This window comes from Branchiostoma belcheri, unplaced genomic scaffold (assembly GCF_001625305.1).
Source record: "Branchiostoma belcheri isolate BF01 breed outbred unplaced genomic scaffold, Haploidv18h27 scaffold166, whole genome shotgun sequence".
Taxonomy (NCBI): Eukaryota; Metazoa; Chordata; class Leptocardii; order Amphioxiformes; family Branchiostomatidae; genus Branchiostoma; species Branchiostoma belcheri.
The window spans coordinates 1-17287 of NW_017803113.1; the positions used below are offsets into that span (position 1 = coordinate 1).

Consider the following 17287-nt stretch of genomic DNA (forward strand, 5'->3'; position numbering starts at 1 on the left):
GTTTAAACCTTGATCTGGATGATTAAAAAATATCCGCAGCTTTTCGTAGGTTACACATACTGACAGAAAGTAGACGTGTCCAAAATCCATTTAAACTGCAGTAGAAAATGAATCAAAGCTCCTTGTGTTTAAATTATAACCTGCTTTTTTCATGTTTGTTTTTGTTACCAAATCGTATTCCGCATCTAATAGCGGCCGCCGTAGAATAAAATAGAAGCCCTAAAACATTTTATTGACAGCGTAATTTCCTGTATACCGACAACCTCCTTGGTAGAATTGCCGGCCACAACTTGGCACGCGTGTAGCGAAAGTTGTACCGACTTCTTTGATCTGAAACCCGAACCGCCCCTTTCGGCGGTTGCGTCGGAGTAAATCAATCAATTTTGACAGGACTGGCCATGGGGCGCCGTGATGTCCTGGGAGAAATGTTCTACTACGACATGTACGAGATGTGTGTGAATTTTGACTTTCAATGTCAGGATTACTACTCCATTCCTACAAGAACTCATTTTTGAAAACCACTGTTTTATTTAAAGCGATTTGGCGGATGCAATAACTCATGAGATGTTTATTCAATACTTGATTGATATAATATGGAAAAAAAATACCTGTGGTCTTTCCTCCCCGTAAGCACATATTCAGCCCCGTGCCGAACAAAACACTGGCTTTTCGTTTTTGTGTTGTTTATTCGATCAGTAAGCTCGTGCCGCCTCGTGGCCGGCCGGCCGCATCAATGAGGTTTCTGCTGGCCGTGTAAACGTCATGTGTCGACCAGTTTACTAGTATATCATTCTCGCCGGGCTTTGGAAAAATTTTTGACCCGGGGGGAAGGACATAGGAAATCTTTTAACCACTAATCCTCACCACTAAATATCGTACAAATTGTACACAGCTCTATTATAGAGCATTGCGCAATCCATTTCGGCAGCGCCGGCGGGGAGCACATGGCGACGTAGAAGAAATCGGCAAATTATTACGCTGTGTTTGCGGGATAAATGCCGGCACACGAACTTTAATTATTATCTTCAAAGAATTACGACAGTTCCTATACGAAAATGGCTGGCCCAAAATGTAAACGGAAGGCAACTTTCGCCCGCAGCTGACTAATTTTGACCGGTAGATATAGGATTCTATTCGTGCGCCGTAATGGACACACAATATTACGACATTGCGCGCTGACGTGACCGGTATACAACTGTCGTAAAATCAAACGTAATTATTTCTCTACCGTGCAGACCAGCGGCTCATTATCGGTATCCCCGGTGATAATGAGCTGACTCCCCGCTGATCTGGACTCCGCCCCAAATGTGCACACGCCGTGCGTACGAACGTGTACACGCCGTGCGTTTGTTTGTGTAACAGCGTAAATCGTTAAATTTTACGGTCCTGGTAGTGTATGTGACTGTCAGCTGATGTGGCTAGCTGAACTGCTGAAGAAGTACAGCAGTGTGGGCAGCAAATCATCCGATAATAGAAAATGTATCTTTTTTGAATTCTTGGTAATCTCAAGTTGATACCACTGCTGTTCCTCATTGTATAGGAGACTGGACTCAAATGATCTGGTGTGTGACTGCCATTTGATTTGGCTTGCTGAAATGTTGAAGAAATACAATGTACAATGCAGTGTAGGCAGCAAATCATCAGATAATATAAAATGTATCTTTTCTGAATCCTTGGTCATCTCACTTTTGTACTTTTATGTCTCCTTTCTTTAGGAGACTGGACTCTAATGACTTGGTGTGTGACTGCCAGCTGATGTGGCTAGCTGAACTACTGAAGAAGTACAGCAGTGTTAACATTGACACAAGTTGTCTTCTTTTCTGAATGCAAGGCGAACACTCTACTTACATGTAGTAATACTTACTTGGCCATTGCACCTATTCTTCTATAGGAGACTGGACTCTAATGATCTGGTGTGTGACTGTCAGCTGATGTGGCTAGCTGAGCTGCTGAAGAAGTACAGCAGTGTTGGCAGCACCCAGGCTGCCGCCACCTGCAAGTATCCAAAGGCACTGGAGGGGAGATCTGTGTCCACCATCACTCCGGAGGAGTTCCACTGTGGTAAGATAGTTAAAACAGGATGGCAAGTACATGTACCTTGATGAAGGTTAGACATACATGTACCTACATGTAGACTTAAACTGATGAAAGATGGTGAATGCTATCTGAAATGTCTGACTCCTTAGAGAATTTTTCCAGTTGCTTGGTTTATTTTGTAGTTATAGAGTTCAAGCTTTGTTCCAACACAAGAAGGAAACTCACCATAAATGATCAATAATGGTCTCTGAATCGTGATGGTGGGAGATTCCATCTTCCCGCCACTTTTGATGCACTCCTGACGTCATCACGCTTCCGACTTCCGGAGAGTCAGCGAGTGCATCATACATCAGATTCTGACGAAGGTCGATGAGATCGACCGAAAATTTATGGTTGGAACAAAGCTTGTATTTTGTAACTATGGATTCTACCAACACAGATTAGTTTTCATTCAAATTGATTTATTTTGTATTGTATTACGAAATGTTCTTCCTGGATGTCTAACCTTCAGAGGTGTATCTTTATAAATACATGCTTTGTATGTTTGCAAAGATAAGTCTTCTGGTGAATTGTACAAATTTGTTCACAAAGATTGACTACACACTCTGAAAGACCTGACCTATAGACAGTAAAATGAAGGTACATGTAGCTCCATACCTCCATTCTGTTGTGATTTGCTGATGGTGCTGAATAGTACTTCTGATCTTATAGTTTCTGAGCAAATACTGCAACCACTTTATGCATGGCCTTCATTACTCTGTACATGGTCTTCATGCAAAGGCAGAAGTTCTTGCAAATGGCTAGCCACTGCTTTCCTTTGTGGTGCTTCCATCGACACAGAATTCTCAAGAAGTTCACCTGCATACGCCACTGTTTCATGTTTTGGATGTTGGAATTTTCTTTTACATTGTAGTAGTATTGTCTCACCTTGCTTACGTTTCAGTGTCTATCAGACACCTTCCTCAGAGCTTCTGACTAGCATTCTGCTATAGCAGCGAGAAACAGAACTCCAGTCAAAAGCTCTGAAGAAGGTGTCTGATAGACACTGAAACGTAAGCAAGGTGAGACAATACTGGTTATGTATAAGAAAACCCCTATATCCTATACTCTACCAACCTGATGAAACTATTTTCAGATGTTTCACATCTTTCTTTTGGGCAAATTTCTCGTCCTGAAAAGTCCTTCTGTCCACAATTCCCTGCCATTCAGAAAAGACAAAAGCAACCACTCAACACTCATACTGACCCGATGACCTCAAACATAGCTCCCAAGGGCTCTCCTTTTGAGATTCCTGTTTTAGCAATAAAAGAACAGCTAAATAATTACCCATAACGAGATGATGTAACGACTACCGTGGTGAAAGGTAGAAGAGGTTTGTACCAGTCCCCTTTTAAGGCCACACCAATTTAATTTGTTGTTTCTCGGATTTTGTCAGAAAAAAATCATGAGTGACAGCTAGAGCGAAAAAGAAAAAAAACAGGCCAAGGCACCCCATAATAGCCGGAAAAGTTACAATATGAGCCATGAAGTAAACATACCAGGCTGGTTTATAATTAAAACAATTATAGATTTTGAACTTTTAATGAAACAAAAGTGCATTGTTACATTGAAAAACTTAGAACTAGGAAGAAAAGGACTTTTTTCAACCGTTGGGGACAAAATATGTCTTTCATTGAGCATTTTGCAGTTAATTTAGAACAAAATAAATTTTTTTTTTTTGCAAATTTGAAAAAAAATGGACAGGATGATCCGAGAAACAACAAATTACATTGGTGTGGCCTAACAGTCAAATAATGAAGGTCGCCATTCCCTGACCTTTATGTTGATTGTTTATCCAAGCAAAGAAAACTGAAAATAAACAGAAACCCTTCCCACCACCCGACACCATTATTTATGTCACAAGTGGTGTCATTGATACATTTACATAAATATAAATATAACCTCTTGAAGTAAATCTAAACATAACCTCAGTCTTTAGTTTGTTAACAGTATTCGAATTTTCGCAAGCGGTGCACAAAAAGTCATGTTAGGGCAAAATGCGTTCGAATCGTTCTATGGAACATTTGGAAGCCCGGGCCGTATGCGTTAAGAACCCCCGGGCGTTACCGCTAGTTATCACACGGGCCGGAACACCTGTACGATATCGAACGTAATCGCGGCCCATGTATGACATAAATATAAATATAAGCTCTTGAAGTAAATCTAAACATAACCTCTTTAGTTTGCTAACAGAATACCTGCCCATTCTTTAACCATAATCACTGTCTGGTACCAGATGATACACTCGATAACTGTAAAGAATGCTTTTGTTTAAAATTACGTACAACTCTTAAGTTCTCTGTTGAGCAATGATACCGGTATGAAAAATTGTAAAGTCCAGGACAAGTGAAAGTTAAGTCCAGTCTCTTAAAGGGTGGTACATGTAATTGTCAACCAGTAACTTAATATAAAACCAACTCACTATTAAATATTTTTCTTCCTTGTTCAAATTATTGCGGCATCTACATGTATCAAGGAATCAAAACCTAGTTTGTAACGTTACTTTTCTCAGTCAACCAGGAAGTTTTTTGTGTTGTAGGTTTACTTCAAAGCTGTATACAGCTCCCCTCACCTCACTAAGGTGTATTTCTCAACTTAAAGTATCAACGGCCTCCTTGTTTCTGAATGCAGGCCTTCCTTTTCCATCAAACTACTGTTACCTGTCCTATGAACTGTCCATCAACTAGTCATGCAGGCAACTGCTTAACTGGGCGACGAACACTCTGCTGTACTGTTTAGGGGTAGCCTGGGTGCCAGACTGTTTCCAGGGCCTGCACAGGCCAGCTCCTTGGAGTGTGTTGGACCTAGAGCCAAGGGGCTGGCCTGTGCAGGCCCTGCATGGAAACAGTCTGGCATCCAGGCTAATGTAGGGGTGTCTATATGAAGCAAGTTTAAACTGTAGTTTCCAACACAAGATGTTTTGACTATACAACTTCAGTCTTTGTCTGCTCCTGTGACGTTACGTCATTCAGATCACACGTGACTCTGTTAGCAGTGGAACAAAGACGGGGGGCGCCACAGACTTTCTTGCAACCTATGATCCACTGCTCAATGAGGTGTCACAGAAGCAGTGGATTGCTCATTTCTTGACAAAGACTGGAGTTGTACAGTTGAAAATTTGGGTAAATCCAACTTCTTGCGTTGGAAATTACAGTTCAAACTTGCTTCACAATGACTTCTACCAACACAGATGAACTTTCAAGATACGGGTGTCTTTTAATTAGCCTAGTCGAGGTTGCATCTAAATTTGTGGAGTTTTCTCTCATGCCAACCCAGATGGGGACTCTCCTCTGGACGAGACGCTTCCTATACGCCACAGAACCTCAAAGATCATAGGTGAATATTCCTCATCTTTAGCCTGGATGCCAGCCTTTTTATCTTTAGTATGCTCTGTTTGTTGCTTCCTTGCCAAAAAGACTGGACCTGCTCATGTCTGGGAATTATGTTGTGTATAAAAAAGTTCATTCCATTGTCGTATGCTGGTTAGATGACGCTACACTACCACTCAAGTTTGGTATGCCTGTTCAAATTCTGAACAAAGATTCAAATGAGGGATAGAGTACAATATATGTGTGGGCCCAGTCTTTTTGGCAGTGAAGCAACAAAGAGAGTGTACAAAAGCTAAAAAAGCTGGCATCCAGGCTACACCACTCTTTCAGCAGTGCAAAGATGCTTGACTTCGCCATTTTGACATGATCTTGTTGAGTTTTCTGAGAGTTACTTCAGAATGTCCGCACTCACTTGGATTGGTCTAATCTTAAGATCGGTTGGTTGGGTTTCTTTGCACTGCTGAAAGTGGACCAGAACTTAGCGAAAGTCAATCACATCCCACCCTTCTGTGGTCCACCCCCACCCCCCAATATCGCCATGCAAGTAACCCCAAGTCAAGGAGATACAAACTTTACAAGATAACTCTTGGTAGCGTTAAAACATGTATGGTAACAGTGGATCTATGAATGAATTCACATCAACCCAGTTTATCCTTAAATCCCAAACCTCAACCTTAATCAGTTTGTTTGATCCCCTATAAGTGCAACTGTAATACTTTCCAAGATACATTCTTATAATACCATAAACTTTAAAAGTGCATCATGCCCTGATCTTAACACATGAACACCCAGCCCCCACCATCAAACCCCATCATCTTACATAATGTGCAACAATGAATGCTTAGCTGATGTCAGAACTCAGAAGACAATGCATGTTGCCTCTATGAGATTCACATGCATATATAATGTTACTGTAGTTATTGTTTTGAGATAATGTGAGACCCATTTTCCTGTACTTACATATTTCTTTTGTGCATTAGGGATAATCTTGTTGTACATATGTATGTTTAAAGCAAAGCATCCAGTGCAGTTTTTAGGACTTGGAAACCAGATTTTTCAAAGTCAATATTCTAGTTATTTATCTACATACTGAGTTGAAACAACACTATCCCAGTGTATATTGATTGACCCTCATGGAGCAAGAAGATCGAAAATTCTGACAGAAAATGGTTACTGGAAGGGCCCTTGGCTGATTTTTAGGGTACCTCCCATAAAATAGAAGGACTCATTTTGGGACCTGTTTCTGCAGTTTTAAATGGCCAAAGTATGAAATACTGATTGAAATGTGCTAATGTGAAGCAGTATCATAAAGATTACCTTATTCTGATATTCACAATATTTCCAGTTTTGCTGCTTTGAAATTGCATTGGATGCCTTTAGTCCCGTTGACCATTGCAGGATTTTTCATGCTTAACAATGACGTTGTCCATTCTAGTGAAACCTCACTTCACTGCGGAGCCTTCTGATGTTGATGTTACCCATGGCAACACGGTGTACTTCAGCTGTCACGCGGAGGGAGACCCCAAACCTGAGATCGTCTGGCTCCACAACAGGTGAGATGCCCAAACGAAAAAGACCGATCTTGAAAGTTCATCTGTGTTGGTAGAAGTCATTATGCAGCAAATTTAAACTGTAATTTCCAACACAAGAAATTGGACTCACCCAAATTTTCCATTGTACAACTCCAGTCTTTGTCAAGGAATGAGCAATCCACCGCTTCTGTGACGTCACGCAGATAACACACGTGACAACCTGAGAGGTGGATCATAGGTTGCAGAAAGTCTGTGGCGCCCCCCGTCTCTGTTGAGGGATGGTTGTAATGCCCTGGTGTAGATGGCCTCTTTAATCCCTCGTGCAAAGAAATCCGGTGCAAAGAAAAAGACCTACATTGTATATGTAGAACAAAAAGGAGCATAAAGTTTTGATGAGCCATTGTTACAGTAAATTATTGCAAGGAGGTGAATGCTCATGGGATTTTGGTTGAGTCTTGTGCTAGTACTACGTAGTTTAAAAACCTCAGACCACACCAGTTTAATTTCTTGGTTCTCGAATTTTTTAAAGCTAACACTAGACTAATGAATATCAACAAGACAACAGAGTCTGATGGGAAAGTCTTCACACGCAGTTTCAAGGAGTGAACAGAGCGAGATGCAAGTTTTCAACCCAACCTTCTGTCGTTCTGTCCCCCTGCTAAAGTCTTACATAAAGATATCAGTGAACTAACAAATTAAATTGCTGTTATCTTACTTTCCCACTCTGTACTTTCTACTCGTAGCAATGAGGTCCAGATTGACGATGAGCTATATGTGTCAGTGGGAAAAATAATCTAAGGAACCACCAAAAAGTGGTCGCATTGTCCAGGACTGGTGGTTCTTACAAATGTATGTAGAGGTGGTGATGTGTACAGTATTTCAACTGTAAATTATGGTATGGTTTACTCTATTAGGGAATGCTCAAGTTATTTCAGACTTACCCAAAATGATAGTTTTTGTACTCTGTGCTTCCCTTTTGCAGTAATGAGGTCCAGATCGACGATGAGCGGCACAACATGTTGGATGACGGAACTCTGATGATCCAGGACACTCGGCCGGAGGACCAGGGCATGTACGAGTGTATGGCCAGGAACATCGCCGGCGAAGTCAAGACCAAACCTGCAGAACTCAGATACTTCAATAGCCCAGGTATGTAACGGTTCATGTACATGTATGTGGCATCAATTTATACACCTTTTACATGAGTGTATGGCCAGAGATACCAGGCCGGAGGACCAGGGCATGTACGAGTGTATGGCCAGGAACATTGCCGGCGAAGTCAAGACCAAACCTGCAGAACTCAGATACTTCAATAGCCCAGGTATGTACATTGTAAAGGATGTGTGGTCCTGATGCTGTACATGCTATGCTTCTTTCATTGTCTTTGCATGTACAAGTCAATAATTTTCAGCAGTGCAGCTTAAATTAGTGAATTAAATGCACAGAATTATAACCTCATTATGAGAGAATATGACTCATGTCAGGTGGGCAGAAGTTTCCCACAGGTCAAGGTTGTGTTTCAGTTCCATGTCTTGTTCAACTCCAGAACATTTTAATACAGCTCAAATCATTCTTTAAGAATTATTACCATACCCTTTGCTTCTCCTTGTCACCTCTCAAGTTCAGTGTGTAGTGTAATTAGAAGTACAGAAACTCCCATATCACTTCAGTGCAGAGCCTTCTGACATTAAAGTACTGTATACATAATAGAATCTAATGTATAAGTCTGTGTCTTCTAGTATATCCCAATCATTCTTCTCTACTTTCAGCGAGCCCCACGTTCACGGTGAGTCCCCAGGACACCGAGGTGCTGGCTGGACAGAGCGTCACGCTGGAGTGTAGCGCCTCGGGGTACCCACTGCCAGAAATCACGGTAACACACAACACTTACTATGGTTTCTCTACTTTATTGTCTTCGTTAGAAGGACTATGAAATTGTCTCGCCGGAGTGTGGGGAACTGCGGATTTTGCGATATAACTCTGGAAGGCATGATTCGACGTCCATGATTTTTGGCAGGCAGATTACCGCTGTTGAGGCCGAAGTCAAGTACAAGTTTTGGCTTCGTGGGGGGTCCGTGCGTCACGTTAGTGCACCTTTTGTGTTTGTGGCTTGTTAGCAAGATAACTCAAGTATTTGTAAAATGTTGATTATAATTCTTGGTGTGGTGCTTACTATTGTCGGGACCAAGGTTAAGTTCGTTACTGAGCTTCGTGGGGGGTTTCGTTGTGACTACAGGGGGCATTTTGTTAATTTTTCTTGTGAGCAGGATAACTTTTGTATGTGTGGATGGAAGTTAATGAAATTTGATAGGCATATTACTGTCGTGGTCTCCAAGATTGAGTTCAAAGATGAGAGTCGTGGAGGTCGTTATGTCCCCGTAATAGGACCTTTTGTGTTTAGAAATCTCCCACCTACATCTGCTTGGAGACAGCCGACAGCTGGATATAGCGGGGAACCCATAATGGGATGGGATCAAATGACGTTACATTGAGGGATTGTACTATAACTTCAGCAGGGGGAGGATAGGTTGGACATATGTCAGGTTATTTTCTACGGCCACACCAAGTAATTGCTATGGATGACGTCCACTGGAGACCTTAAATCTAATTACCTTAAATTTAAGGCAAGCGCGCAATAAAAACACGAAGGGCCGAAAAACGAGATGCCTAGATTTGGAATATACTAACTGTAGAAGTACAAATGTTAGGACACAAAGAACACAAGAAACAAGTCTTCTATTTGTCATAAAGACAAATTAACAAAACAGCAGTAGTCACCCTGTTCTGATTCTTTCCTTTATAACATCTTCTCTTATTATATTTTGCGGCGCTGTCGTGACACTTTCAACACAGTAAGAATTTCTTGAACGTTTTTTTTCCAGTAACAGTCCAAACTCAAATAACTAGGGGGGGGGGGCGTAACACGGGTGACGACGCATCTGTATAATCTGCGGCAAACCGTTTCAGGGTGTTCTGTACCATAAAAATAGTACAGAGATTCTTTTGTTCTTTAGACCAAATTGATTATTAAAAAGATTGAAGAATACGCATGTTAATTTCTCTAGAACGATGTACCTCTGACGAAGACATGAGATCTCCGACCTCTAGTTTTTGTACTTTGATAATGGTTTATCATGTGTTACACAATCTCACGGTCAAAACTTTTGTTCCAACACAAGGGATTGTTCTCACCTAGAGCTTTCGACCAGTCACTCTGGTCTTCTTCAATAGACTGACCCAGTGAGACTACATTTGTATACCTTGTTAACTACCAACACGTTCATGATAGTCTCAGAGGCTGATTGGGTTGTGTGGTGTTACGGCAGAGCATTCAGCTCAGAACCAGAGGTCCCGGGTTCGAATCCCACCAGGTCACCAACCTTGTGCCCTTGGGAAAGGCACTTTACACGGCTTTCCTCACTTTGCTCAGGTGAAAGAGAGTTTGCCAGAATGATCATGGGCATAAAAAAAAAGCCAAATCAAATATAGGCAATAAAAAAGGTTGAATGGTGCACATGCATGTCTTTTGTATTAACTGTAGTGATTGGGTTTCCACCAGTGGTCCAGGCACGACAGACCGGGCCCCCTCCCCGGCGCTGCCGACCGATCCACGCTTCACCGTGATGCGGTCCGGAGCGCTACACATCACGAACGTGCGGCAGGAAGACCACGGGCTGTACCGCTGCGAAGCCGCCAACGATCAGGACACCATCGTGGCCACCGCCCAGCTCATCGTACAAGGTTTGTTTGTTTGTTACTTTCGTCAGAAAGTTATGTTGTTTGTATGTGTGAATGTATGCAAGTGTGTATGGATGTGGTTTAGCACGACAAGTCGAGAAGTTATGGCTGGATTGTCATGCGTAGGTCTTGATGAGGCCTCTAAACGGTTAGAATTTGGGCTCCCAGGCGGCTTGTTATGGTACTGCAGCAGAACTTCAGTTTTGCAGTTGTAGATAGCCCTTTTTCCCAGGAAGAAGCAACATAACTTTGGGCCAGCATGTGTGAATCTGTTTTTGAGTTTGAGCATTAGGGACACTTTTCACATCCATCAGTGTATGTAGGCTTCTCTAGCTACCTGAGTATTACAAAAATAGTGAATTTGAACCCTCACAGTATTACATGCATGAACAACTCCTCCACCCCCAGCAAATGGACTGTGAAAGTCATTATTTTTTTATCCAGATGTATACTACATTTAGGCCTGCTTTACATTGTTGTAAGCTTTTTAGCACAAAGTTTACACTTCTCTTCTCAGCAAAGCACACCCCACAAGGCTGTTCCTCTTCAACTTAGTAATTATACTCTTGGTTTATTTCTTGTGATGGAAATTTCATCCTTGGGGCCAAACCCTCACAGCAGTTCACTCCTCCACCCCCAGCAAATGGACTGTAGAAGTCATTGTTTTTTATGTACTATGGTCTGCTTTTTTATACTAGGTCTGCTTTACATTGTCATAAGTTTTTTAGCAAAAATGTTTATACTTCACTTTTCAGTGTGGCGGCTGTTTCCCTTCTCTGCAGTAATCATACTCTTGGTTTATTTCTTGTCATGGAAATTTCATCCTTCAGGCTTGATTGTTTAGGCATTATGGCAACCTTTTCACATTCGTCAGTGCAATGTAGGGTTCTCCAGCTACCCCAGTCTACACGTAATCAATTACATGTACATGCCTGAACAACTCCTCCACCCCTAGCAAATGGACTGTGAAAGTCATTATTTTTATATCGAGACTAGGTCTGCTAATAAACTGTTGTAATGTTTTTAGCAACAGTGTTTGTACTTCGCTTTTCAGCATGGTGGCTGTTTCTCTTCTCAGTACCGGTAGTACATGATTGTAATTATACTCTTGGTTTATTTGTCATGATGGATATTTCATCCTTTGGGCCAAACCTTCACAGCAGGAGTCCCAAGTGGCCGTCTGGTGTGCTGATCAGAAGTTGGGAGTTCTTGTGGGAAATGTAGCCCTTCAGGGTGAAGTGTCACCGTTTTCGCAGACAGCGTTCTGGTTTTTGACATAGCTGCTTGCATGGTTTTGCCATCAGTGTTCTGTATCCGTAAATAATTTCATCAGGTTGGTAAATGAATGAATAGCAAAGTTCTTTGATCACAACCATTTATTTTTTTACGAGCCGACGTTTCGACGACCGTCTGTCATCTTCATCAGGACAATTCTGACTGGTTTACTGTGCACTGACGCTAGATGTTACTTGGTGCATAGTGCACTAAAGGTGCTACATAGTTAACATGCACGTAAGCTAGTTTTTACTGTTAACAATGCATTTCCGAACGTAGTGCAATTGTGACATGCATACTAGGCATTGTTACATCATAGGAACTGTGTATCATTAGTTAGGTCTGGTTTTCCGTGTTGTTGCTTGCATTCCTGGTTTTGCCATCAGTGCATGAGTTCTTGGAATGGTTCCTTTGGGGGGTAGGACGCAAGGAGAGTGAGAAATGTTCCGAAGGTCAAGGGCACAACCTTCAGGGTTCATTAAACCGCTTTCAGGACTGATTTGTGCTAAGTACCTGTCACATAAAAAAAGTACCAGTAGCAACAGTTTCCAGATTACTGAATGAAAGACCTTTATGTTACCAAAAAGTGCTAAATGTTCATTGAAGTCCTTTATTGTTATACGTTTATACTCTTACATCTTACACATAGATCATGAATAAACAGGAAAAAATTGCAGTAATATCTTATATACATACATGTACTAATGTGGTCTACTATTTACAGGTTCATAAAATTACAGAAACATAAAATTAATGGATGCAGTGATGTCATCCATACAATCATATAATCAAGTCGGTGTGTCTTTACAAAGTAATTTTAGCAGCGTTTTTATTTATTTATTTTTTTCTGGCAAGTGTGAACGACCTCACCTTGCACCAAACATCTGTCCTGATCTTGACCTCGCGTCTTCACAATTATCTCGCATCTCTCAGGTGTTAGCAATCAGAGAGGTGTGTTTCCAATCAGGTTGTATTTTGGCAGGCACAGCAGATCAAAGGTGAAAGTTCAGGTTTACTAACAGGTCTGCCATGAGATAAGATACAGCCTCTATCCTAACTTCTTCCTGGCTTTCTTAATCAAAAGATAGCTGATAGACATCAGAAATACATTACATTGCACCTGCACAGCTCCAATTTTACCTGACAGTGTACGTACATGTAAATGTACCTGCATACACTGGTCTGATTGTATTTCGAGCCCTGCAAGTGCCAGCCAGCATAAAAGGAGTCAGTCCTCTTCTAAGACATACCAGTTTTGTGAAGTCACTCATTGTCTTAACAGAACTACATGGCTGGTGATGATTGGAACCAAAGAGAAAGTTAGAGCGGTTAGTTAGTAGTCTAAACACTGTGTGGAATGCCCAGCCAATTATCTCATTGACTGTAAGTGTTTGTTATGGTTGGAGCAGGGTCGAATGTTAGAACCTAACATTTTACATCGTTAGGAGGCTTTTGATAAATCCGATGCTTCCCAGAAGGATGATCCTTTGTAGCCTCCGTATCAGGCTTATAGAACTGGGGATTTGGTGGTCTTAGGCTGTTTTCTGATTAGCCCAGTTCTAAAAACGGGGGTAATTCAACCAGGCCGCCTATGTTGTCTATATGCAATCAGAAAGTAGCACATAAAAGATCCCAAAGACCCTGAAGATCCCCAGTTTTTGGCATGCTATAGAGGATAGATCCTTTGTTGGTACTGCTGATAAGAAGTCGTTAAAAGGGATGCGTATCTAGGACAGTAGCTGAGGGTACGACTGTGTGTCAGCTCTAATTTCTCTGTAATTTCTCAGTCTGGCCTTTGTAGTGTGCATGCATAGTCCAGTGATTAGTGATCCTGTAGAACTCTGGACCAAGCAGGCCTCGAAATCAACTTTTCTTCCTATTGTCCTAGCACTGTCCCAAAAATAGGTCTCAATTGTCCGAAAGTGAAGATGAACTGCCCTAATCTTGGGAAGTATTGTATGGCTTCCACGTGAACTTGAAGTCAACTTTATTTTGCTTATGTTCACTCCCATTCGCACGATAATTACAGAGTAGACAGAAATTCGGGGGATTTTTCCGGATCCAAAAGTCCAGGGGCACATGCACTTGCCTGAACAGTACTTTTACTTGCCCTGCGCAAGTGCGCAATGGGACTTGTCCAACCCAACAGCCAACTCTGTAAGTGGGAATCTTCAGTTGTCCTTGGCCCATGAAGGTGCAAGTTTGTTCCAGGTTTTCCCAAGTCTTCAGCTGAAACAAAACGTGATTTTCTAATACCTGGACTCCTGAAAGGAAATTTGAATCAGGAATACTTCCTGTGAATCTCACGCATAGACAGTGGGACGCCTTAACTTTGGCACGGTTGACTCGGACAAGCAACAAAATTCACCACATGTGGACATCAGAAGAATACCTTAACTACACTCATGTTAATCAAAATTAAAACTTTGTTGTATTTTAAATTTACCTTTTTTAGAAGGTGCGCAAACGAGAAAACTCACAGGAAAGATCAGAGCATGAAAGTTTATCCGTGTTCATTATGACAAACAGGGCTAAACGTTCAGACCAACACTGAGTAAATTGGGACTTAACCAAATTCTCAGCTGACTCCGTCCGCCTTGTTCATGATCAGCCTTGTTAAGGATCTGCGAACAGTTACCCTTTAAACAATTAGCTAGACAAACCAGAAACAGGTGGATGTTGATACATCAATGAAGTTTAGACATCCAGGTAATGAGATACACACTCAAACTGTTGTAACTCAAGCAATATTGGATAGATTTTGAAAACTGCCAGACATTTCAAGTAACATTCACTACTTTTCATCAGTGACTATCAAAAAGTAGTGGATGCTACCTGAAAAGACAGTTTTCAAAATCTATCCAGTGGCTTGAGTAACTGTTTTATTGGGTAGGGGATATATACAAAATGTAGAATGCTAAAATCTACAAGAGACATGTACAGTAATTACCAGTACACAAGGTATCTGCAAGGAGGTTATACATTGTAGTATAACCTTGGTCCATTGATAAAAGTTAGACATTTAGGTAATAAGATATGCCAAAAAACAGTTACTCAAGCAACTGGATATGATTTTGGAAGCGGTCAGACATTTCAGCTAGTATCCACTCTAGCTTTCTTCATTGACTGAGAGACCAGAGGAGAAATGCAGGTTTATAAGCACAAACTATTGATTGATATGGAAATAAGTGAAGACAATTTTTTGCAAGTCCAAAAGAAACAAAAGTTAACCTTGGTCTCTATAACTACATATACATGTATGTAGTACAGAGTACGGGTTAACAGACAAGAAGTCTGTTCCTAGCGACTTGGCGTGAAACTGCAGAAGACTCATGTCCGTGCGAATGTTTCTTTTTTCCAAGAATAGAGGTTCCACTTGGCCCTGCTCCAGCACAGAGGTGCAATGGCAAGCCTCTACTCAAACAACTGGATATTATTTTGGAAACCGTCAGAAAAGCAGGTTTATACATGTAAGTACAATTAGTACTATTGATTGATATGCAAATAAGTATAACTTTTGTTTCCTTTTGGACTTTCAGAAAAATTGTCTTTATTATTTGCACATCAATCAATAGTTCGTACTTATAAACCTGCTTTTCTGACAACTCCCAGTGTTACTGACAAAAGCTAGTGGATGCTAGCTGAAACGTCTGACAGTTTCCCAAATCATATCCAGTTGCTTGAGTGACTGTTTTTTGGCGTATCTCATTACCTGGATGTCTAACCTTCACCAAGGTAATGGCAAGCCTTGTTCAACATCCGTAGCTCTGACCAGTCTAAGAATGCTACGGTAACCTTATTTGTGGCTGGTGCTGTAAATTGATTTACGTTTGCGAGGACTTCATTTCATGGTAGGAGCCTTTAGAGTGTTTGAAGTTCTCAGTTGAATCAACCACAGTAAGCCTAGTGAAGACAAAGCATATGTTCTTGATGCAGGGCTCTAACTAAAGTACTTTTTTCTGCATACCTGTAGCATTGCAGGGTACATTGAAAATTACTTGCACCAGACAAATTTTACCTGTACTATTCAGAATTAAGGAACTATGGATGACACAACATCAGAAATATCAGCACAGCTCCTATTTTACCTTCACCAACCTGCATACATGTATGTAGGGATACAAATGTATATCCAACATTTTGGAAGATGGAGCTCATATTTTTGATGTAATGACTTCTTTCACAATTTACAGCATTTTCTTGGTGACACCTGCAAGTTCTTTGAAATTCGTTATTTGCATTATCTCATTGGTGACCCCTGTCACAGACTTAATACTAACGAAGCTGTACTTTGATTTGAAAGCTTGTAATGAGTACTGGTCAACTAAAGAAATTACCCGAAGTTGCCTCAGGTCCTGTCGAGTGAACAAGAATGACTAACAGATGTGTCAGCCAAATCTGTACTTTTGACCACCTCTACACCACCACCAGGGCTCAAAATACTGGGTGCACGTGCACCTTGGCACTCACAAATTTGGAGCTGTGCACCCAATTTTTTTCTGTGAGTGCACCAGTGCACCCAAATGTTTTCGTAGGTTAACGTATGTAAAGATGTTAGACGTATAGTAGTATACAGTATATTCTTAACATCTAAATTTCAGAAAAATAATAAAATCATTCTTAGAGTACTTTTCTTTAGAAAAAAAAAGAAACATAATTAGTTTTGCTGACATTCTACTTATTTTATTTTTTGCAGCACCAAAAATATTTTTGTGCACGCAACTTTTTTTAGGCTTGATGCATAATTGTGTTCCCAAAAACGAATTTCAAGCCTTGACCACACTTTCCAAAGAGACAGGAACCTCTGTAGACCACAGCACTTGAGAGATGCAGACTGACTTATTTGTTGATAAACACTTTTCTCCTTCAAGTCAAAGTTGGGTGACATTCCCAGAATTTTTCTAGTCTGGCCCTTGGAAATCAAAGAAGAACAACTACTCTCTTTACCAAATAGGCTACCTGAAAGTATGTCTTTTAAAGTTTAACAAACCGCGTAAAACAGCATGATTAAAGTCTTTAAAACTTGTCCTATTTGCCAAAAAGTCTGACCGAAAGTATGTCTTTTAACAAACTTGTAAAACAGGATGATTAACTCTTTTAAAAGTTGTCCTATTTGCCAAAAAGTCTGACTGCTGTCTGACAACTTTCTGTCTTTCCAGTATTCAGGGCTCCTAATGCTTACTAGTCATTGCTAGTATTGGTGCATTGGTTAGTACCACATTTCCAGATCTGTCTATAGATAGGCTTAAGAAAAAATTTGTCTTAACTTATTTGCATATCAATCCATAGTTTGTACTCATAAACCTGGTTTTCTGACAACTCTCCAGTGTCACTGAC

The 17287-nt window shown here is 40.9% G+C and overlaps 1 protein-coding gene across 1 annotated transcript in view; it reads left to right on the forward strand.

Moving 5' to 3' along the window:
• Nucleotides 1-1891: 1891 nt before the first annotated feature.
• The window catches only part of LOC109466403 (peroxidasin homolog), a gene marked incomplete at its 5' end in the record, with an annotated part of 65363 nt that continues 49967 nt past the window's right edge, over nt 1892-17287 (forward strand). The window contains 6 exon segments of the mRNA XM_019764114.1: nt 1892-2061; nt 6841-6958; nt 7920-8086; nt 8707-8810; nt 10497-10519; nt 10521-10678. Coding sequence (XP_019619673.1) covers nt 1892-2061; nt 6841-6958; nt 7920-8086; nt 8707-8810; nt 10497-10519; nt 10521-10678 — 740 coding nt within the window.